We start from the raw sequence: 22420 nt of genomic DNA, 5'->3' as shown, positions 1-22420 counted from the left end.
CCCTCCTTTGCCCCTGGAGTGCTGGCAGAGTGAAGAGACTTCACCAGGAAATCCAGGTAAGTCGTACGGGGCTTCAAAAGTTAGAACGGAAGTGATACTGGAGAGCTAGGTGTATTTGTCATATGTTAGGTCGCGTTCTCCCGGGAAGGAATACCAGGAGGGGAAGCAGTCAGGTGGCCCTGAGGGCCCAGCCAGGTGCCCCGGGTGGGGGTGGGGGTGCGCAGAGTCACAGGTAAGGCTGGTCTTTGGACAGTTCCCACCTCTTCATAGGAGGAGCTGGGGGCACAGCCTTCTTCCCTGTGGCAGCTGCAGCCGAGCTGAAAGGGAAAAGAGACTTTGCTTAGGGCCGGGTCTCCAGAGAGCAGCGAGGAGGGATGTGAGGGAGCCCACACCTGTGCCCAGCAAGACCACGCCTGCCGAGACTCTGGGTCTGCAGGCCCGAGTGAGGGTGTTTCAGAGCGCCCAAACTCCTTCACCAGGGTCCCCCAAAGGGTCAGCCAACCCTTGCTGGGAGCTGGCCAGCCCCCTTCCTGCCCAACCCCCATGTGAACCCCCAGTCAACCTGCCCTGGCTCCTGAGCTCAAAGCCAGCCATAAATAGTTGGGCTCCTCCTCTAGCACCCCTTCCCACTTGTGGCCCCAGGGTGGACGAGCACCCCATTCCTGCTGCCCCCAAACAGGACACTGGCAAAAGGGCCAAGCAATCAGGCGACGTGTGCCCACTGCTGTCTCCTACCTTGGGTGCTGAACACTTGCCACGTGGCAGGCCTGGCACGTGCCCCAGCACAGCGCTAAGACCAGGCCATAGTCTAATGAGGCTGAGAGTCAAGTGCAACTGAAAAATACACCTCTTGGGGCGCCTGGGTGGTTCAATCGGTTAGGCGTAGGACTCTTGGTTTCGGTTCAGGTCATGATCTCAGGGTCCTGAGACTGAGCCCTGCGTCAGGCTCCCCAGTGAGCGGAAGTCTACTTCCCCTCTCTCTCTCCCTCTGCCCCTCCCCCTGCTTGTGTGTGTATGCACATGCAAGCGCTCTCTCTCTAAAATAAATAAATAAATCTTAAAAAAAAAAAAAGAAGAAGAAGAATACACCGTTTGGCCCAGAGTGAGCCCCAAGGAGAGACACTGTGACGACAAATCCAAGGCAGGTGCCTCCTGAGACACCCAAGCCCCTGGTGCCTAGGGCTGGAGAGGCTTGCACACACGGTTAAGTCCAAAGGGAGAGGAGGCGGGCGGGCAGGCTCTCATTGTGGAGGACGCTCCCAGGAGCAGGGGTTCCAGGGCCTCCCACCCTCCCAGGAGTCTGAAGGAGGTGGAAGAGGCAGAAGCAGCCTCCCTAGGAAATGCAGGCATCCCAGGGGCAAGTGAGGGGGTCTGGGGGGAATTGGGTAGTGTGCCAGTCTGGTGCTGGACTCTGGCGAATCAGAAGGTAACAAGGACCATTCACCGAGTTCTAACTATACAGCAGGCCCTACCTGGCCTCGTCACCTTACAGAGCTTGTCACACTGCAAGCCCACCACCCCTGATTTACAGATGAAGAAACGGAGGCTCAACAAAGCCGAAACACTGGCTGCAGACCACACCATGAACTGGCTGTAGAGCCCAGACACCACTGGGGTCTGAGCAAACTGGTTTGAAATCCTGCTTCTGCTCCCCACTAGCTGTGTGACCCGGTTAGGTCACGTGGCCTCTCTGTGCCTCGATTTCCTCTTCTCCAACAGGGGCCATCACTGCCTAACTTGTGGAGTGGTAAGTAGGCAGGCATGGCATTGACTCCATTCTAAAACCTTACAGATGTTAATTATGAAGATTAACCTTCATAACAACTCTGCTATAGACCGAATGTTTTGTCTCTCCCAGACTCCTATGTTGAAACTGCAACCCCCAACATGATGGTATTTGGAGGTAGAGCACTTGGGAGGTGATTAGGTCCTGAAGGAGGAGCCCTCATGAATGGGATTAGTGCCCTTATAAGAGATCCTAGACACCCCTTAACCCTTCCACCGTGTGAGGACATAGCAAGAAAATGCCATCTGTGAACCAAGAAGAGTGCCCTCACCAGACATGGAATCTGCCAGCACCTTGATCCTGGACTTCCCAGCCTCCAGAACTGTGGGAAAGATGTTTCTGTTGTTTATAAGCCACCACAGTCTATGATACTGTCATAGCAGCCAAGTGGACTGAGATAAACTCCCTAAAGTAGATATTGTTATCGTCCCCATTTATTTAAGAGAAGGCACCTGAGGCCAGGGACCAAACCGATTTTAAGGGGCCTGAGATTTATACAATTCTTTCTTTGGGGCGCCTGGCTGGTTCAGTTGGTGGAGCATCTGACTCTTGATTTCAGGGTCGTGAGTTCAAGCCCCATGTTGGGGGGTGCCTGGGTGGCTCAGTCGGTTAAGTGTCTGCCTTCAGCTCAGGTCATGATCCCAGGGTCTTGTGATCAAGTCCTGCATCGGGCTCCCTGCTCTGCAGGGAGCCTGCTTCTCCCTATGCCTCTCTCTCTCTCTCATGAAGAAATAAATAAAAAATAAAAACCTTAAAAAAAAAAAAAGCCCCACGTTGGGTGTGGAGCCTACTTAAAAAAAAATACAATTCTTTCTTTAAGAAGAGTACAAAGAAGATGTGCGCTTTGTGTGTATATATACACATACATAATACACACACGTATACACACAGAATGGAATACTTTTCAGCCATAAAAAAAGAAAGAAATCCTCCATTTGCAACAACATGTATGGACCCTGAGAGTACTACGCCAAGTGAAATAAATCAGAGACAAATACTGTAGGATCTCACTTATGTGTGGAATCTAAAAACAAAACAAAAAACCAAACTCAAAGATACAGAGAACAGACTGATGGTCACCAGAGGCAGGAGACAGGTACGGGGTGGGTGAAATGAGTGAAGGGGGCCAAAAGGTACAAACTTCCAATTATAAAATAAATAAGTCCCAGGGATGTACTGTACAGCATGGTGACTGTAGTTAACAATACTCTTGCATATTTGAAAGTTGCTAAGAGTAGATCTTAAAGGTTCTCATCACAAGAAAAAAACGTGTAAATAAGACTTACTGTGGTGATCATTTCACAATGTACACAAATATCAAATCTTTACATTGTACACCTGAAACTCACATAATGTTATATGTCAATTACGCCTCAATTAAAAAAAAAAAAAAAAAAACTCGGGGCGCCTGGGTGGCTCAGTTGGTTAAGCAACTGCCTTCGGCTCAGGTCATGATCCTGGAGTCCCGGGATCGAGTCCCGCATCGGACTCCCTGCTCAGCGGGGAGTCTGCTTCTCCCTCTGATCCTCCCCCTCTCATGCTCTCTGTCTCCCATTCTCTCTCTCAGATAAATAAATAATCTTTAAAAAAAAAAAAACAAAAAAAAAACACTACAAAAACAACGCCTGGTCTTCTCCCAGAGCCCTTAATGGGAGCCTGGAGCTTCATTTGCTTTGTAGGAAACACTCCCCTGGCTGAGGCCCAACCCCTACCCTGGGCTGGGTGGGGATTCAAAGAGCTCTCCCCTGAAAAGCCCCGGAAGCACAGTTCCTGACACAGCTGATGGCTCAGTAAGTGGGACCTTGAAAAGCACAAGCAAGAGAAAGGGCTCGTTTCAGGCTGTGATGTCCTCACCTCTCTGCAGGCTTGCCTGACGCCAATACCTTCTGTGAGGACATGACAATTGAGGGCGGCATGGCTTCCCGGCGGCCATCACGAGTGTAGTAGTGGTTGCTGGAGAGCTTGTGGCTGGGGCCCACAGGGAGCTTGGGAGGAGGCTGAGTTCTGAGGGAAAAAAACACCACCATTGAAGCTAACAGAAAGTCACTTTTTTAAAAAAGATTTTATTTATTTATTTGAGAGAGCGCGAGCATGCTCGCACACACCCAAAGGGAGGGGAGGGGAGGGGAGAGGGGAAGGCAGGGCGGAAGGAGGGGGAAAGATTCTCAAGCAGACTCCACCCTGTGCACAGAGCCTGACAGGGGGCTTGATCTCCAACCCCAAGATCATGACCTGAGCGGAAACCCAGTCAGACGCTTAACTGAATGAGCCCCCCAGGAACCCCTAATAGAAAGTCACTCTTTCTGGCTAGGCTGGCCTCGGCCGCCTCAGTCACTGGGCTGCAGGCCAGGGGAATCCCCTGGCACACTGTCGTGGATGTACGGGTAGGGAGGATCCAAGGCCCTGAAGCAGGGAGCAGTCTCTGCTTTGAATGTGAAGGTGCTGGAAGGCAAGGCCTAGATATGCCCCAAATGTATGGAGGACCTTTTCTGAAGCTTCTCAGGGAAGGGGGCAGCCCAGACTGGACACCCAGGCCTGTTCCCACCCCACCATGGCCCAAAGCTTGCATCTGGCCTCACTTCCACCTGCAGGAGCTCAGGAAATGAAGAGGCCAGGGTCTGAGGCTCTGCCCACCTCATATCCAGTAGTCACCGTATAAATGCTTGGGCAACAGCCCCAGACTTAGCTTATTCTGAGGGTCTTTGTTTTCAAAGGCCAGGCTCCAGAATTCCTGGGTTTCTGGTTATCTCAGGAACTCTCTGAAGAACCTTACTGGGATCAAGGCTTATTACTCAAAGAGCACCTTGTCCTCTGAGGTCCCTGCATTTCCTGCCTGGTCGCCAACACTATAGCCAGAGCTGCGGTAGGGGGTGGGGGTGGACGAGTGAATAGAGCTCTGTCCTGGGTTGGGTTAAAACCTAGGGTGAATTTACAAAGAAGCCAGAAGCCTAAAATGGAAACACTAACCTCAAAAGAAGAGAAGCCTCCCTGGAAAACATAGCAGAGAGGAAAGGTCGAAAAAATAGGAGAAATCATAAAATCATCAGGTTTTCATTCAACCATGTTTTAAAATGATTTGTCTGGTAACTGTTTTGCCAGGACTCAAGTTTTTCTTAAAACAAGTGATAGCCATTGTATTAAAAAAATGAGAAATATACATAAAAATATAAAAATTTAATATTAAAACCAATATCCTGGGGCACCTGGGTGGCTCAGTCGGTTAAGTGTCCCACATGATCTCAGGGTCCCTCCGTCAGGCTCTGCACTCAGTGTGCGTCTGCTTGAGATGCTCTTTCTGCTCCCTCTGCCCTGCCCCCAGCTCACGTGTGTGCACACACTCTCACTCTCTCTCTCTAAATAGGTAAATAAATAAAATCTTTAAAATAAATAAATAGGGGCCCCTGAGTGGCTCAGTTGTTAAGCGTCTGCCTTCAGCTCAGGTCATGATCCCAGGGTTCTGGGATCGAGTCCCGCATCGGGCTCCCTGCTCAGAGGGAAGCCTGCTTCTCCCTCTCCACTCCCCCTGCTTGTGTACCTCTCTCGCTGTGTCTCTGTCAAATAAATAAAATCTTTAAAAAATAAAATAAAATAAAATAAATAAATAGGGGTGCCTGGGTGCCTCAGTTGTTAAGCGTCTGCCTTCAGCTCGGGTCATGATCCCGGAGTCTCAGGATCGAGCCCCGCATCGGGCTCCCTGCTCTGCGGGAGGCCTGCTTCTCCCTCTCCCACTCCCCCTTCTTGTGTTCCTGCTCTCACTATCTCTCTCTTTCTGTCAAATAAATAAATAAAATCTTTTTAAAAAAAAAAAATAAATAAAAGCAATATCCTGGGGCACCTGGCTGGCTCTGTGGAGCATGCGACTCTTGATCTCCGGGTTGTGAGTTCAAGCCCCACGTTTGGTGTAGAGATTACTTAAAAATAAAATCTTAGGAAAAAAAAAAGGCAATATCCCATGGGGCAATTAGAATTTGCTTAACTTCTGGAGTGCAGATGACCCCCCCTGTGGGTGTGGCCATAGCTTTCTGCCACCTAGCAAAAGGGTTAAGAATCAGGTGCCCAACAGACACACATGAATCACTAGGGGGCGCCACTACCCTAAGGAGGTTGGAAATTTTATAAACGGGTTTCCTTAACTGGGCCACCAATTACCCTGGATAGAAAGCAACTTCAAACTTCTGATATTTGGAATTAGTTACAACAGGTAGGCATTCACATAAATTTGGTTATTCAAATGCCAGTTGTCTTCCTTTCATCCTAATCCTCAATGGCTGCCTTACCTTTGTCTACTCCTCTGACTTCCAATATACGGCTATCCCTCCTTTGCTCCATGTGTTGTTCCAGCCACACTGGCCTCCTTCCTACTTCTGGCTCTGTCGGGCCTCAACAGCCTTGGCGTGTACTGTTCCCTCTGTCCCAAATATTCTTTCAATAATTACCCTTTGGCTCCTTATTATTCAGGTGATTCAAACGTCAATCCCAGAAAAAAAGACCTTTCCTGACCACCTGACCTGAGGTAGCCACCCTCCAGCTTACTCTACTTCATTTTGTCTTCACAGAATTCCAGAATACTTTTTACCTGTTGCGTTTATTTCCCTATGTTTCACTCTTCCTCGAACTTGAGCTCCATGAAAGGAATGAGGATAATAACTTTTCTTGTTGGTGCTGGTATCCCTGAGGACATGGCAGGGGCTTGGAAATATTAAGTAATCTTTGGACATAAATGAGTTTGGAATCAAGACACTTCTGGGTTCAAATCCCAGCTGTCACTTTCTAGCTTCTGAGTGACTTTTAAGCAAATGACTGTCTCGCTGAACCTCACATTTTTTTCATTTGTAGCTTGGAGAAGATAACATCAACTGGCAGGACCACACTGAGGACTGTGGTCTGAACAGCTACACGATCCCCGCGCTGAATTCATGTCTAACCTGACCGTTCCACGCGCAGCCGGCTCTGAGTACAGGAAAGTTAAAAGCAAACCTCTGCTTCCACATCCTGCCAGGGACCGGAAGCAAGATTCCGGCCTAGCGCAAAGGGGGTCTAACGGAATACGAATTTTGTTCTTGATGTAACAGTAACAGGACAAGGACGGAATGTGGGCAGCGAGCGGGGCTGGCTCACCGCTTGGAGATCTCCTGGTAGCGCAGCTGCAACTTCGTCTGCAAATCGTGCTGTGGGAGGAGAGGAAGGAGGTCAACCCGCAGGGCACTCCAGGAGAGGAGAGGGCGAGGGAACAGGGGCATCCCAAGGGTGGAGAAGGGAAGGTCGGCGATGGTACAGGGATATGGGCCCTGGAGGTGAAAAGGAAATCTAGGGCCGGGGCCACAAGATACAGGGCTAAGAAGGTCCCGGAGTAGGCCAGAATGGGTCCAGGGCTGGGGTGGAGGTGGGTGTGTTGGCTGAAGGAGTCACGGGTTAGGGGTCCCGGGCTGAGACACGGATTCCGGCCTAGGGGGATCTCGGCACTAAAAGCCTCAGGCCCAAGGGTGCAGGAGGAAGGGGACTAGCGGGAGCGGGTCCAAGGCGCACGGAGCCCACAGCGCCCCCTCCGCGCCCCGTATGGCCCTTTCAGCCCCGCGCACCCCGGATGCCCAGTTCCGCAGCCGCTGGATGAAGCGGGTAGCGGACGCCATCTTCCGTTTGCACTGAAGGACGGTGGCGACTCTCTACCGCGAGGGCTGCTGGGAAGAACGTTGATGGTCTCGCGAGAGCGGGAGGGGCTAGAATGTAGTATAAAAGTTCTTCTCGGAGCACGTGACCCCTCTCCGCCCGACCGCCGCCGCGCCGCCATCATGGACACGAGCCGTGTGCAGCCCATCAAGTTGGCCAGGGTGAGGTGGGGGTCCTGATTTGGGGGCTGGGATGAAGAGAGATGGGGTGTGGGGGGGTCGGGCTGCCCAGGTCTGATCCCAGCTTCTCTCCGCCAGGTCACCAAGGTTCTGGGCAGGACCGGCTCGCAAGGACAGTGCACGCAGGTGAGCGCGCTGGGGGGGACGCCCCGGGATCTGAGCCCTGTTGACTGCTTGGCCAGCTGGACCCTGAGAACCGGAGTCCCTATATCCCAGGGCTCCCGGAGTGCCCCGAGACCTCACTAGGGCCCTGCCCACCGGGTCTGAGCTCCGTCGACCTCACTCCCCAGGCTCTGACGTTGCTTTTTCTCGTGGCTTAGCCCGTCCTGCGACCTGTTTGTGGCTCCATGCCCTGCCGAGTGTGCTCCCCTCCCGAACAGGACCAGAGCTGCAGCTCTCCCTCCTGGTGACTGCTTTTGCCGCTCGAGAACTTTGTTCTCCACGACTTGGCTCTCTTGGGCTTCCTTCCTGGCTCGGCTCTGCCTCCCAGACGGAGTCCCCTTTCTAAGTATCTCTGGGCCGGTCCCAACATGTTCTCTGAATCGAAACCTGCTGCCCAGCCCGCGGTGCTTACCCGCGGCTGACCCTAACTCGTTTGCGTCCTCCCGATGGGTCCCGTAGGTGCGCGTGGAGTTCATGGACGACACGAGCCGCTCCATCATCCGCAACGTGAAAGGCCCCGTGCGCGAGGGGGACGTGCTCACCCTATTGGAGTCAGAGCGAGAAGCTCGGAGGTTGCGCTGAACTTGTGGCTGGTGAGTGCGGGACAGGGGTGGGAAACAGCGGGCCCATTAGACCGTTGGTGGAGGTAGGGAGGCTTCGCCAAATCCATGGGTGAGAGGCTCTTGGGGTGGGAAGTGTAGAAAGAGTCTGCTGAGATTTGCGAGATGGGGGTGGGAGTTTGCCAGTTGCTGGGTGTCCCTTCAGAATCTCATGTTTGGGTCTGTTTACAGGGTCCTGGATGTCTGGGTCGACCACTTGGCTCACAGGGATGATCTGCGATTGTTAATAAAGCGTTTATGTTGTATGTAAACTCGGGATCTTGTCTCGCTGTCACTAGGCTTATAAAATCTTCCAGAGGGAGCCCCTCCCACCCTTTGTCCTCCAGTGACTTGGGGGGAGGGGGAGCTATGTGTATGTGTCCCCAAAACAAGACACAAGTTGAGTTAGTAATGTTTTATTCTGGAATTGGGTGGACTCAGGGACCTTGTCACTTTTCAGCCCCTTCCTCACCCTGCTGGTCCAAGGTGAGCCTCTCCTGAACACTGAGCCATCCAAGCCTTTCTCTTGGCCCAGGGCTAGCATCTGGATAGCAAACCCTGGCCCCTGCTGTGCCCCAGAGGCTGGGGTGGAGGACGGAACAGACTCTCCCAATCCAGGTCCAGGGTGCCAGGCTGCTCACTGAGGCTGGGGGTCTTCTCTGTGGTCACTGCATTCTCCTTCACCAGGCACAGCTGTGGGGGGCTGAAGGGCTGACTAGGGAGAGAGGTGGGGGAGGGGTCCTGTCAGTCACCCATGGGCAGGATGCTAGGGTTTCTTTCAGTCCCTTCACTCAGGGATACTTGACCTGATGGAGGTTCTGTCCCTCTACCCTGTGATCACACTTAAGGAGGAACTCCACCTTTTACAGTGGAGCCAGGCTGCCTGGTTTTGAATCCGCCTCTGCCTCCATCTGACCTGGAAGAGGCACCTCCAGCTCTCCTTCCCCACATCTCTACAGGGGAGTGCAGGATGGCAGGCTGATTGGATGAGTTTAATTAAGTAGTACTGAGAACAGCCTGGCACTTGTTTTATAAAAGAGAATAAGCCTTTCTCACTTGGAGGTAAACTGAGTATTCTACTTCTGGCTTGGCCCTCCCTCCTTCCTCCCTGCTTCTGGCAAACTCTGGCTTGCAGGGAGCCTGCACCCCACTTCCCCTCCCTAATTCTGGAGGGTCCCTTATTCTTTGGTGGAAGCCTCTTGGAGGCAGTAGCGGGAGTCCACTGACAGGGAAGGTCTGAGCTAGGTCTAACAGCTCTAGTCTGATCTTAGGGCACTTCCCCTCTGGAGACCTCGGGCTCATGTAACGTGGAGGTGTGTCTCATGGGTATTTTGCAGGGCGAACATCAGATCCCAGCCACGTGCAAGAGTTTCAAACCCAGGTTCCCAATCCTGGCTGATTCCCCAGGGGAGCAGAAAGGGAGGCCTCCTTCCCGGGGCACACTTGGTATCCTCTTTGAACCCATCGTGCAGCTGGGAGGCTTGGTTTCCCCGGGCTAGGGGCTGCACTCACAGGGGGGTCAGGCTGGCCCGAGCTCAGGTGGGCATGCAGCAGAGCGGCCACCTCGTCCTGCTCAGCCTCCAAGGCAATGGCCAGGGCACTGGTGCCCTCCTGAGGGACAATGGGGACAGTCAGGTCCCTGGACCAAGGCATGGGTACCCTGCCATCCCCACGTCAACCCCATGGCGGCTCACATTGTCCAGGAGGGCCGGGTCGCAGCCTGGTTGGGCCAGCAGCAGCCGGACCGTGTCCAGGCGCCCATACTCGCTGGCACACATCAGCGCTGTGGCCCCATCCACATCCTGGGCATTTACATCTGCCCCACATGCCAGCAGGGCCGCCACCATGTCCTGGCGGCCATGGCTGATGGCCAGCATGAGGGCCGTCTGTCCTGTCTGGGGAGGAAGAAGGGGACAGGGCTGGGGAGGGCTCTGGAGAAAGGGAGGTCAGAGACAAACCCAAAGTAGAAGTGACTCTAGCAGACCGGGACCCAGGGAAGAAATGTCCACGCACCTGGCTGGCCTTGGCGTTAACGTTGCCCATATGGAAGAGTCTCTGAACCACGGCCATGTCCTCTTCTCGCCCCACAGAGGTGAGTGCAGCCAGCATGAGGGCTGAGTAGCCAGCCCGATTCTGACGGTCAACCTCGCAGACCCCTGGGAGAGTGGGGGTGGGGGGTAGTCAGTCAACCAAGAAGCTGACACCCTCAGCCCAGCCTGGTTTACTTCTCCCCCCACAGCTCAGGTTTGCCATCAATGTAATGGGGATGATAACTGGATCATGAATTCACTGTTTCCTCTGCCTCCAAGGTGCTCCCAGCCAAGAGCCACGTGGCTCCCTCCCCTTCAGGGTTCTGCTCAAGTCTGCTTATTGCAAGCTGGTTCAGAGACTTGGTTTGGTTTTCTGTTGTATCCCCCAGTACCTAGAACAAAACCTGCCACATAGTACAACCTCAATAAACCGATGTTCCTATTTTTGTGGCTATCACCCACGAAGCCACAATTATTGGCCCCCCACCTCCCAGAGAACTAGGTCAACTTGGGGCACCTGGGTGGCTCAGTCAGTTAAGCGTCCAACTTTGATTTTTGGCTCAGGTCGTGAGATCAAGCCCCATGTTAGGCTCTGCGCTGGGAGTGGAACTTGCTTAAGATTCTCCCTCTGCCTCTGTCCCCGCCCCCTCCCCAAAAACAAACAAACAAAGCTATGTCAACTGGTCCACTCTGGTGTCCAAATCCACTCATCTCCATGCAGCAGATCAAGAGAAATTTGGCCCAGCCACCTATTTAAAACCCTCCCACATCTCCCCATTTCTCCTGGAATACAGGCCATTGTCCACCATGGCTTCTGAGGCTGTTACCTAACTTTTGTCCCTTCCTCTGGAACCCTTTCTCCTCCAAGCCTGTGTTACAAATTGAGTTGTGTCCCCCCCCAAAAGATACAAAGTCCTACCTACCTTGTACCTATGAACGTGACCTTAATTGGAAATAGGGTCTTTGCAAATGTAATCAAGTTAAGGTGAGGTCATTATGGTAGGCCCTATCCCGTGTGGCTGGTGTCCTTAGAAGAGACAGAGACAGGCAGAAGACCAGGTGAAGACAAAGGCAGAGAAGAGAAGCTGCCATCAGCTACAGGATGCTAAAGATTGCAGGCAACCACCAGAAGCTAGGAGAAAGGCATGGAGCGGATTGCTTTGCTCTGAACTCCTAAGAAGGAACCAGGCCTGCCAACCTGGATTTTGGCCTCCTGAGCTACAAGAAAATGAATTTCCATTTTCTTAAGCCACCCACATTGTGCTACTTTGTTACAGCAGCTCAAGGAAAGGAGCACCGTGGTTACTGGCTGTTGCCTGTCCCTCACAGCACCTACTCTGGGCCCAGTTACCAAAGTGACTGATGCTGTTGTCCCCCACTGTTTGGAAAGTTCCACGAGGCTACAAAAGCTTGGGGAGGGGCGCTTGGATCAGGGTCATGGAGTGGATGCCCTATAGAGAGGGACTCAGGCAATGGACTGGGGAGAAAAAGGGTTAAGGAGTATCTAAAGGAAGAGGGCGGGTTTCCTAGTTGTGTGGCCTGCCCTCTAGGTGCTCACTGCTTCCACAAGCTTCTGTGACACTGGTGGAGTGTGCTGGGTGGGGAGAGGCACACAGGAGTAACCAGAGTCGGGTCTCTGCAGGCTAGCCAAGACACCCCCCATCTGCCCCTACCCTCTCCTTTCCCCTCCCCCGAGGCCTTCCTAAGCCAAAGGATCACCTCACTTGATTTCCTCACCTAGTTATGTTTTGTTGTTGCCCTTATCCCGATTTGTAATTGTTTAATGTTTTTACTTGATAATTGTCCATCTCCACTCCCCCTCTCCCCACAAGGCACAGGCTCACAGCCATACCCTCATGCGAGCTTGCTCATTCATTCAACCATCACTGTGTTCGTGCTGGGGCCTGCCGCGCAAGTAGGGTGAGGTGGAGGAGGGCCGTGGGGAGGAGTTTGAAAGGGGACATAAACGAGTAGTTAATGACAGAGGGTGAACAAGGAAGCAAGGGGACTGGGGGGTGGGCAGTAAAATGGAGGCAGGGGGAGCAACAGACAATGGTCCTGTGAGGGCCAAGGGTTGTTAGGGCCAGGCAACTGGAGAGCCGAAATGTTGAGAGGTGAGAGAAGAGACGAGACTGTGGAGGGGGCATGGTTACAGTGACATCAAGATCTTGGGGTGACTTTACAAGTGTAAGGCTGGGGGCACCTGGGTGGCTCAGTCATTGGGCGTCTGCCTTCCGCTCGGGTCTTGACCAAGCCCCGCATGGGGCTCCCTGCTCAGCGGGAAGCCTGCTTTTCCCTTACCCGCTCCCCCTGCTTGTGTTCCCTCTCTCGCTGTGTCTCTTTCTGTCAAATAAATAAAATCTTAAAAAAAAAAAAAAAGTGTAAGGCTGATGTAGGGCAGAGGCCAAGGTGATGGGAGGAGGGGGGTCAAGGAACTGAGAAGCCTGGAGGTAAGAGTGATGCTCCATGAGGATACTGAAACTGGTGAGGGTTCATGTGCAAAGAAGGAGAGCTGGCCCCGGGAGGGAAGAGTGATCTCACTTTGGAGGGAGAAGCCAGAAGAGGTGGTGGAGGGAATAGGGGTCTAATCAATAAGAGGCTCCAAGGTAGGGCTGAGGGAGGAAGGGGAAAAGTTCTGGAGGTGGAGATGAGGGGCAAGGATACACAGTCGCGTCCAGCCCCTGCGTGCCAGGGAGGTGAAAGGAAACAGCCCCTATCTGGGGAGTACATTAAGGTCTCAGGGCCCTGGGGGAGGGGAGGGACATGGCAGCAAGCAGACAGGGGCAGAGGGAATGATCGATGTGAGAACTAGAATGCCCAGGGCAAGGTCTGGGGAGTTGGAGCCTGGGGGGTGGGGTGGGGGGTTGAATGCAAGGAATAAAAGGTGTCCATGAAGGCTTGAGCTTCTTGTGACTGACCGCCATGGCTGCCTGTCCCAGTCCCCAGTCCCCTTTAAGGCAGATGCCTTGAATCATGCATTGTCCCCTCCTCCCAAGCTTGAGCTCCTGGTCCAGCAGGTCACCAAGATCTTCAGGGATGGGACAGACCTGTGTGTTTGGGGGCAGTGGGGTCAGGGAGGGAACAGTGGGACCTGCCTTGGCCTGCAGTGAGAGTGAGAAGCCTCCAAGGGCAGGCCCCAGCAGATACTGGACCTGAAGGATGACACCCAGGAGGGCTCTTGGTGGGCAGTTTGTCTATTGCACTGTCCCCTCTGCTGTGAGTCCCATGGGGAAAGTAGCTGTATGTGGGTGGCCCACCCCCACCCCAGCACCATACTAGTATCTAGTAGGTTTTTAATACATGTCTGTGGGCTCAGGGACACCTGGGTGTGTGTATCTCAGCTCCAGAGGGGGAAAGTTGGGGCAGGAAATGAGCAAGCAAGTGGCAGGGGATAGAAATGTGTAAAATGGAGTCAATGCAGGATGTGGGGGTGGAGGACAGGACACAGTGGCCCAGCCTGGGAGGGTGGTCAGAACCCTGACCAGTGGGAGAGGCAGGTGGCTGGGTATTGGGGCCCAGGACTGAGGTGAGCATCAGGACTGGAGATTCAGCAACAGAATGCATGGTGACCAGCGACTGGCCTCCTCCTGCGTGCCTGGCGCTATTCTACACCTGTTATTACAGCTGCCCAGGGAGGATGGTGGTGCATCCCATTTCCCAGATGAGGAAGCTAAGGCTGGTGACACTAAGTTAAGTCCTCTAAATTTAGGTCTACCTAACTTCAAAACCGGGTATTCTGGCACCCTGCAAAGTGAGAGGCAGGTGTCAGGGTAGAGCTCAAAGTGGAGAGGTCTAAAGGCCCTTGACAATCTCCCCAGGACACCAGGATCCTCTGACCCTGGAGGAAGGTGCTGACCGGTATCCAGCAGCAAGCTCGAGATGGTCAGGTTCCCGTGGGACACGGTGTAGTGCAGGGCTGTGTTCCCGTTGCCATCTACCAGGTTCACCACGTGCGCCAGGAGCTCGGGTCCCAGGCGCGCCACCGCTCCCAGGACCCCAGCCACGGGCTCCGCCTGAGAGCGCCGCTGGCTGGACACTCGAAACCACTCCTGGGCCACTAGGCGCGCCGCGCCCTGCCGGGACCGGAGGAAAGACGTCAGAGATGGTCCGGATTGCGGTGGCAGGGAGGGCGTGGGGGCGGGGCTAGGAATCGAGGCGGGGCAGGATGGTCGCTGCTTGTCTGAGGGGGTCCGTGGGCCGCACCCTTTTGCAGGAGAGAGTACAGCCAGTGCGGGTCTCAGGCTCAAGCCAGCGGGGGTCCTCCCCTCTGGGAAAGAGCCTGTGGGAGAACCCAGAGTGGAGGAAGGCGGTGAGCGCTTGCCTTTGCGGAGTATGGGGGTGGGCCTGGGGCTTGGGGCGCACCCTTTTGGGGGAAACAGGGAAAACTTCAGCGCTATCCCTGGGCGGAGATCCCTTTGGAGAGCCTGAGATCAGTGGAGGTCTAAGCGCCAAGGGGTGGAACTTGAGACCGCCCCCCCCCCCCAACTCTACGAAATCCGATGGGCTTCCCCTAGAGGGCGTCAGGGGAGGTCCCCGATGGGGCCCGCGACTCCATGTGTGAAGGGCTCTCGCTGGCACTCACGCCATCGCGGGCGATTCCGCGGGGCCGGCTCAGCTGCCGCTGCAGCGCTGCGCACGCCTCCTTCAAACGCGGGCTCAGCTCGCACCTATCAAGGTGGCCGGGAGAGGCTCAGGAGGCTCTGGGGGGGAGGGGGTGCGCGCAGGACAGGAAAGAAAGCCCCCGTCCCCACTCCGTGTCCCTAACGCCGCTCACCTCCCCTGCGCACGAGGCTGAGGTTCCGCCTCTGGCTCCGGCTGGGGCTCCGGCTGGGGCTCGGGCTCGGGCTCGGGCTCGGGCTCGGGTTCGGGTTCGGGCTCGGGCTCCGGTTCAGGCTCGGGGTCCAGGGCATCCTTGCCACTGTCGTCCCCGACATCCCTGCCGCTGTCATACCCGGACGAGCTGCTCCTTGGAGGCTCAGGAGCACCATCCTCGCTGCTGCTGTCGCTGTCACTGTCGCTGTCGTCCTCGCTGGATGAGCTCTCGTACCTGGGGGCAGGGTGGGAGGCGGCCGCTGAGCCTCCCCTGTGGGCTCATTCTTGCGTCCTGCGAGGTGGGAGTGTGTGTCCCCACTTTACAGAAGAAGAAATAGGCTTTCCAAGACCACACTGCGCGTCAGGGGCAGAGCCAGGATTCAAACCCCAGTCTATGTCCCTGCAGATGCTGCCATGGGGAGGGGTAAAGTGCTCACTCTCCGTTGAGGACCCCAACAAACTGCAGGCTCTTGGGTCCTGGACTGGGCTGGGCGCCAGGTGTACCATCTCTCCTCTTCATGATGGATTTGAGGATGCCTGGCGGGTCAGATGAGGGTACTGAGTTCGAGTCCAGAAGCCATCAAGCCAGGGCTTAGGCAGGGGTTGAGACTCACCCGCAGGGGCCACGGCTCTGTCCCCATCCGTGGGTCCCGACGGGTTCTCCTGACTCAGGCTACGGGCCTCGGCGAGGGTCTCGGTCTGTGTGGCCTTCGCGGCACAACCCCACGGGGTCTGGGTGGCAGCCTCGCGCGGCTGGGGCTGGGCCGCCGCAGCTGCCTCCTCCTCGGCAGCCTCGCGGGCCTCCTCCAGCTGGCGCAGCCGGCCGCGCAGGAGCTCGCTCACCCCGCGCTGGTGCTCCAGGCTGGCGCGGAGCAGCTCCAGCTCGCGCTCGGCGGCCTCGGGCAACCCCAGCAGCGCCTCGGTCACCCACGCGTCCGACTCGAGGGTCTCGGGGGCCGCGTCTACGCTGGCCTCCCGGGTCTCCGGCACCGCCTGCGCCCTAGCGTCTTGGGTCTCGGGCACCGCCTGGACGCCAGCCTCCCGCGTCTGCGGCGCCCCGTCGGGGACCTCGAGTGCGCCCTCACTGCGCCTAGAAGCCGGCCCGTCGGGGCCATCGGCCCAGGGACTGGCCCTGGAGCGAACGCCGCGCTCGGAGGTGGCGAGGCGCTCGGTGAGGCGCCGCAGCTGGGCTAGCTTGTCGGGGCGCGCCTCGGCCTCCCCGTCGGGCTCCGGCTGCCAGCGTCCAGCCAACAGCCGCGCCTTCTCCGCACGCAGGGCGCGCACCTGCTCCTGCAGTTCGGGCAGCGCGCGCGCCTGGTCCTCGAGCTCGCGCAGGCGCCGCAGAGCCGCGGCCATCTGCTCGCGCACCAGCTGCAATTGCGCGGGACCGGGAGAGGCGGGGGCGGGGTTGGAGGCGGGGCTGGGGGCGGGGCTGCTGCGGCCAGATCCCCGCGGGCTGCGCGGGACGGCGCGGGCGGGGCTGGGCCCGCGCTCGTGCGCCTGCGCCTGCGCCAGCTCCAGCCGCCGGCTGGTTTCCAGGAGCGTGTGCTCGACGCGCGGGTTACGGACGGGCACGCACGGCGACAGCGGCGGCAGCAGGAGCCCCGAGGGCGCGCCCGGGGAGAGTGCGCCCGACGCTCCCCCATCGTCACTGGCCAGGGATTCGCTGGAGGTCCAGGCGCCTGGGCTTCGCGCGCCAGCGAGGCCCGCCCGGGGTACACGGGGGCGGCGCGGGGGCGGGGGGCCCGGGGCGCGGCGGGGGGCGGGGCCGCGCTCCAGCTCCTCCACGTACTTGAGGAAGTCCAGGTCCAGGTGGAAGCCGTACGGCGTCTCCACTGAGTAGGGCGAGCTCGGGCTGCGGGCGCCCGCGGTGGGGCCGGGGCCCAGGCGAGGGCCGCCCAGGTCTGCAGGCATGATGGGGTGTTATGGGCGTCAGGCTGGGGGAGGGGGACGACCCGGGAGAAACTGGACAGATAGAGCTCGTCCCCCACCGCCGCGAGACAGTCCTGCAGGCCTCCCCCTGCAGCAAACCCTGTACACATGCCATTGCGCACATGCATGCCAGAGGACCAAATGCCTGTCTGCACCAAACAGTCAAGCAATCCCACCCACCTACTATGTGCCAAGCACTTTTCTAGGCGCTGGGGACACATCAGTGAACAAGACAGGCAAACCCCTGTCCTCTTATAGGAGATAAATAAACATGATCATTCCAAATGATGCTTAGGGCTAATAATAATAACAGATGAAATACAGAATAACTGGAGAAGGTGTGTGAGTTTGGCTCTAGTTGTCAGGGCAGGTTTCCTGTGGAAGGGACTTAAAAGTCAAGCACTGAAATGACAGTTGGGGACAGAAGGTTCCTGAAGGAAAACAGAGCAAAGGCCCTGGGATATAGTGAGCAGGGTGGGCAGGAGTTAACAGTGAGGTGGAGGTAAGGGTGCCCGAAACAGAGTGAAAGAAGGGAGAGGAGTAGAAGAGGTGGGTTGGGACCAGATCGTGGGGGGCCTCCCTGGGCCGCAATGAGGAGTTGGGATTATATTACACGTGTGATAGGGCACCATAAGCAGGGTTGAAGCAGGGCTGTGACATTATCCAATGGACCTTTAGAAAGGGCTCTCTAGCCACATGCACAGGTGGGAACCACAGGGCTGTGCCTATACATGGGCACCAAGTATCAATCCATGCACACACATGTATCCCACTTTGCACACTCACCGGGCAGGTTCTGATTCAGGGCAAACTTGGCCATGTTTTCTGAAGTAGCTGCAAGACACACTCTGGAAAATGTCCCCAGAGGGGTTGAGGATGGAGCTGGCCCCATCCCTTTAGAGTCAACCTGGACTCTAAGTAAGTAAACAGACTCCCACCCACCCTCCCACACACATATGTCCTGTCCTCCCTGCTCCCTCAAGAGGCCTTGAAACTTTGGAATGAATGAATGTGGGCATCTCCACGTCCAGGCCTCAGCCTGCTGGGGAGGAGGGGGCAGGAAGGGCATCAAGAGGATAAGGGAGGAGAGTGATCAGAGAACATGAGTAACTGGGTGTGGGGGCAGGGAAGGGTCATTCCAGACCTGCCGAGTTGTGTCAGTCCCAGGGCAAAATTAGAAATTGATGCTCAAAGGGATGAGGTGTGAACTTTCAGAAGAAGAAGGTGAGAGTTGGAAGCCCTTCATGGGCTCATGAGAAAATCATCTGGTCAGATTCTGCATATTAAAAAAAGAACAAACATAGGATCATTTGAATTCTTTTCTCCTTAGAGAAATGCAAACAAAATATAATTGTGCATCTGAGTTTTTACCAAGTCACTTGTGAGAGCCTCATGGGAATGATGGAGAGGTTGTGGGCCAGATGCACCAAGGATGCAACTCAATGGATACCGATCTCCCTAGGATGTCTCTAGTGGAGTGCCACGGTGTTCTGCTCCTGGCTTGTAAGAGTCTGTAATGGAACCATAAGTACCCAGGTTGTCAGAGCTGTGGCTATACGTGGGGCTGGGAGGACTCTTCAGGAAACATGACGGAGGCTCTAAGAAACTGAGGGAGACTGGGCCACATCTCATGTGATAATTAACAAGGACAATCAGAAAGCACAGGGTAGGAAAGATGGGGCTTTGAAGAGCCCACATGAAAAACCTTCGAGGAGGGGAAAGCAGCTTGTCTTGAGTGCCTACTGTATGCTCCGCCTGATTAAATGCAACCCCCATACAGTCCTGCAAGGTAGGTATTATCATTCACATCTTCCAGATGGCGAAACCGAGGCACAGAGCAAATAGGTCAGCTGTCTGTGGGAAATGCCCTCAGATTGGGCTCTGCCCATCTTCCAGGGACCCCTTGCCCACCCAGCCTCACCATCAGGTGCCTGCCGGACCCATCTGTCCTCTCCCTGACCCCGTGCTCAATGTGCCAGCCACCTGGCAACCTTTGTCATCACCCCCCTCCAGCCTCCCGCACTCCTGATGACCACCTCTGTGGCTAACACTCACCAGCCATTGAATACCCCCTGCTCCACTGCTTGGGGGACTCTGCCACTCCCGACCTATGCCCCTAAAACCTCCCTCACCCCACCCCAAGGCAGACAGGGCCCCTTCCAGTCCTGAAGCAGCTGTTTCCTGCCCCCTCACACCGGCTGAGAGGGGCAGGCCAGCAGGGCAGCCACACAACTTGTTTTCAGGAAACTGCCAGGGAAGAGTTGTGTCCTGGAAAAAAACCTGGGCTGACTTAGGGGTCTGGGCCCTGGGATATAGTGAGCAGGGACACGTAGGGGTCTGGGTCCCACAGCCAGCGGTGTGACTCAGTGGGCTCAGCCCCCTCCTCTGGTGACCTGGTCACACCCAAATTTGAGGCCCTGGGAACTTAAAAAAAAACAAAAAAAAAAACAGCGGTGGGCCATCCCTAAGACCCTAATCAGCTAGAGCAGCTGGGCCAGGCGCTGGGCTAAGTAATAACAACAACAACAATACTTTTGCCATTTACTATGGGTCACCCTCTACTATAAGCAATTTATGGCTATTGACTTAAAAAGAGAAAAAATCCTAGCTAAACCCTCTGAGGGAAGTTTTCTTATCATTATCCTTTACCCCACTTGCACAGATGGAGAAACTGAGACACAGAGAGATTAAGTGGCTCGTCCGAGGTCACACATAGGCAGCGGCAGGATTTTAACTCAGGCAGTTTTGCCAGTGTTTCTGCATTGGCCACCCACTTGATGGCCTTCTAGAAGCAGCCCTCCCCTCCAGGGCAGGGGCAGAGAGCCGGAGGGGGTTCATCCCTCCCTGCCTGCATCCCTACCTATCCCTGCGTGTTTCCCTAATGGGGGAAGAAGCAGGCCCACACCGCGGCGGCTCCAGGGTCTGCAGCCTCACCAGAATGGGGGCGCGGCTGCCCTCCCCTCTTCTCTGCTCCCTGCGGGAGATGTCAGCTAGATCGGATCCTCTGCCTGAGACCCCCTCATTAGGCCGTCAGAGCCGACGCCATACGCCCCCACTCCCGCCCCAGGGTCTATTTCGGGACTCGGAGTTGTGATCAGGAAACCCGAAGGGTGGGGGACTCGGCGGGTAGTGCGGATCCCAGTCCTGGGGATAGGGGTTTCTTCCCGGCTTGAGGCCCCGAATGGTAGCACCCCCTACAGTTGGGGCGGGATTCTCAGACCCCTGACGTGGGGGTGGAGGCTGATGATGGTGGGAGGGGGAGATACTCATGTACCTCCCACCCCCAACACACACACACACACCCACCCACCCACCCACCCCCGGGAGGGCCTCGTAGAGACAGAGCAGTTTCCTGCAGGAAACGCCGCCGGGCGGTTCCATCCGCTACCCATTGTCTGCTGGCCCGGGGGCCGTCCGTCCCTCCCCCCAACACCGTTTCCGTATCACCCCCCACACCCAGGTCCAGAATGAGGGGCTGGAACCAGGTCCCCAAGCTCTCCAGGAGCGACGCTGGGAAAGTCCCGGAGTCGGTTGGGGCGCTAGGGGGCGAACAAGCCGCCCACTTGGCTCCTAAGGGCGGGTGAAGGGCGATCTCACGAATCCAGAGTCCCCAGCTCTGCTCGCTGCCCACCTGGGGCTCCCAGTGTGGGAGGGGTCCCAGCCAGAGGACACGAAGCCCGCCCCATCGCAGGGCACTGAGCCCGCAGGAGGCGCAGTACCCCTTCCCGGTACGTCCCCTAATGCCCCCCAGAACCCCCATCGGTGGCCCCGAAAACTGGCGCATTACCTGAAGCCGCAGCCCCCGCCGCGCCCGCACCCGAGCCCGCCCCCTCGAAGCTCGGGGACGGGTTATCAAGGCCTCGACCCTAACTGATGGCCACGCCAGCCAACCAGCACCCGCTGCTCTCCGAGCTGTCCAATGGTGACGGGGTGGGCGGTGCTGGCCCGGGCCCGAGTGTGGGGCGGGGCTGTGGGCGGGGCCTGAAGTGACTGTCCCCGTGCGCCTACTGGCAGAGAAGGGTAGGTAGGGGGCGGGGGCGTGGGGGGGACGGCCAAGTGCCGCCCAGCGCAGGACTAAGGAGCTTGGATTTGATCCACTGGGCGCTAGGGAGCCGTGGGAAGACAGCAAGAGACTAACCCGATGGGATTTGTGTGTTTGGAAGATCCTTCGTGTGGAAGCTAGAAGGACTGATGCTCAAGTCCCAGTGTCTGGGTGAGGTACCAGGACCCTGGCTCTTTCCTACCACAGGATCTTTGCACAAGCTGTTCCATCTTCCTGAACTGTTCTTCCCTGCACATGTTCACATGGGCACTTTCTATTCTGGAGGGCTCAACCTGTGTGTTCCCACCCCTAAAGGCTTAATGTGGTCCCTCTCCAGTTTCTGTCTTTTCCCTTGCTCTGTTTTATTAACTTGATAGCTACTTTCATTATCTGAAACAAAAAGAATCTCTGACATTTATTTGTTTACTTGCTTGCCATCTGTCTCCCCCTCTAAAGTGTCAGCACCATAGGACAGGGAACTGATTGATTTTGGTCACCGCTTCATCCAGGGTTCCTGGCACACAGTAGGTGCTTAATAAATGTTTGTTGAATGATTTTTTTTTTTAGTATTAAAAAAAATTTTTTTAAGTAGGCTCCCTGCCCAGTGTGGGGCTTGAACTCACGAACTTGAGATCAAGAGTTGCATGTTCTACTGACTGAGCCAGCCAGACGCCCCTGTTGAATGATTTTAAATTAGATTGAATTCTTTAACCCATCTCCTGATTCATTTAGCATTTATTGAGCACCTAATATACACCAGGCACTGTGCAGGTCCCTGAGGGGTCACAGTTCCTGCCATCCTGGGCCACAAAGCTGAGAGGCAGAGATAGACTTTCAAGGTAAGGTTTATGGTAAGGGGGTGACAGGATGGGATGGGAGGGAAAGGGAGGGACTGATCCTTGAATTTCACGATCCAGGGAGGCAGCCAGTACTGGTGACACTTACAGAATTGTGCTCCAAATGGGATAAACTGCACATACAAAGGAGAAGTACAAAGCTCCATAGATGGGGAGCTTATTGTATTTCTAGATTCATCTGTCTTGTTTGTCCCAGTGCCAGTCTGCTTTAACTACTACAGCTTTAGGGTATGGCTCAATATCTGATACTCCTCTTTTTACAAAATTCCTGGACTATTTCCATTGTCTTTCTTTTTTTTTTTCCTGCCGATGTCAGTTGAGTTTCCCATGAAAACTCCACTGGAAATTTAAAAG

At 55.7% G+C, this 22420-nt stretch overlaps 3 protein-coding genes across 6 annotated transcripts; 1 reads left to right on the top strand and 2 right to left on the bottom strand.

Moving 5' to 3' along the window:
• Positions 1-94: 94 nt before the first annotated feature.
• Positions 95-7449, bottom strand: NDUFA7 (NADH:ubiquinone oxidoreductase subunit A7). Its single transcript, XM_032394729.1, has 4 exons — positions 7366-7449; positions 6905-6954; positions 3641-3790; positions 95-317 (listed from the first exon to the last, which is right to left on the bottom strand). The coding sequence occupies exons 1-4, from the start codon at positions 7414-7416 to the stop codon at positions 227-229; spliced, it is 342 nt and encodes a 113-aa protein (XP_032250620.1). The 5' UTR covers positions 7417-7449; the 3' UTR covers positions 95-226.
• Positions 7450-7533: 84 nt separating this feature from the next.
• RPS28 (ribosomal protein S28) lies at positions 7534-8670 on the top strand. Its single transcript, XM_032394731.1, has 4 exons — positions 7534-7614; positions 7711-7758; positions 8254-8387; positions 8586-8670. Exons 1-3 carry the CDS (start codon positions 7576-7578, stop codon positions 8374-8376), a joined length of 210 nt encoding a protein of 69 aa, XP_032250622.1. The 5' UTR covers positions 7534-7575; the 3' UTR covers positions 8377-8387; positions 8586-8670.
• A 70-nt stretch (positions 8671-8740) lies between these two features.
• On the bottom strand, positions 8741-20989 carry KANK3 (KN motif and ankyrin repeat domains 3). 4 transcript variants are annotated; one of them, XM_032394725.1, is made up of 13 exons: positions 20955-20989; positions 18539-18678; positions 18312-18443; positions 17954-18015; positions 15850-17139; positions 15673-15772; positions 15198-15470; positions 15006-15090; positions 14280-14496; positions 10407-10549; positions 10088-10288; positions 9906-10004; positions 8741-9108 (listed from the first exon to the last, which is right to left on the bottom strand). In XM_032394725.1, the coding sequence occupies exons 4-13, from the start codon at positions 17985-17987 to the stop codon at positions 9031-9033; spliced, it is 2520 nt and encodes an 839-aa protein (XP_032250616.1). In that variant the 5' UTR covers positions 17988-18015; positions 18312-18443; positions 18539-18678; positions 20955-20989; the 3' UTR covers positions 8741-9030. The 4 variants fall into 4 exon arrangements, with proteins under 4 accessions (XP_032250616.1, XP_032250617.1, XP_032250615.1 ...); XM_032394726.1 differs by having other exon boundaries at positions 17954-18001; XM_032394724.1 differs by lacking the exons at positions 18312-18443; positions 18539-18678; positions 20955-20989 and having other exon boundaries at positions 17954-18080.
• Between the last annotated feature and the right edge of the window lie 1431 nt (positions 20990-22420).

Source organism: Phoca vitulina, unplaced genomic scaffold, assembly GCF_004348235.1.
Source record: "Phoca vitulina isolate PV1807 unplaced genomic scaffold, GSC_HSeal_1.0 scaffold81, whole genome shotgun sequence".
Classification (NCBI taxonomy): Eukaryota; Metazoa; Chordata; class Mammalia; order Carnivora; family Phocidae; genus Phoca; species Phoca vitulina.
Note: the sequence above shows the minus strand (reverse complement) of the source record. Positions and strands in the feature narration are given on the sequence as shown.

Bases quoted from the DNA above. Each gene is read 5' to 3' on its own strand.
- KANK3 (XM_032394724.1), bottom strand. From the start codon at position 18,059: ATGGGGCCAGCTCCATCCTCAACCCCTCTGGGGACATTTTCCAGAGTG. The intron at 17,140-17,953 runs GTGAGTGTGCAA...TCATGCCTGCAG, and splicing joins CCTGAATCAGAACCTGCCCG to ACCTGGGCGGCCCTCGCCTG. The intron at 15,773-15,849 runs GTGAGTCTCAAC...CTGACCCGCCAG, and splicing joins CAGAGCCGTGGCCCCTGCGG to GCATCCTCAAATCCATCATG.
- RPS28 (XM_032394731.1), top strand. From the start codon at position 7,576: ATGGACACGAGCCGTGTGCAGCCCATCAAGTTGGCCAGG. The intron at 7,615-7,710 runs GTGAGGTGGGGG...TCTCTCCGCCAG, and splicing joins AGCCCATCAAGTTGGCCAGG to GTCACCAAGGTTCTGGGCAG. The intron at 7,759-8,253 runs GTGAGCGCGCTG...TGGGTCCCGTAG, and splicing joins CGCAAGGACAGTGCACGCAG to GTGCGCGTGGAGTTCATGGA.
- NDUFA7 (XM_032394729.1), bottom strand. From the start codon at position 7,416: ATGGCGTCCGCTACCCGCTTCATCCAGCGGCTGCGGAACTGGGCATCC. The intron at 6,955-7,365 runs GTGCGCGGGGCT...CTCCTCCCACAG, and splicing joins TGCGGAACTGGGCATCCGGG to CACGATTTGCAGACGAAGTT. The intron at 318-3,640 runs GTGAGGACATCA...TTTCCCTTTCAG, and splicing joins TCAGGCAAGCCTGCAGAGAG to CTCGGCTGCAGCTGCCACAG.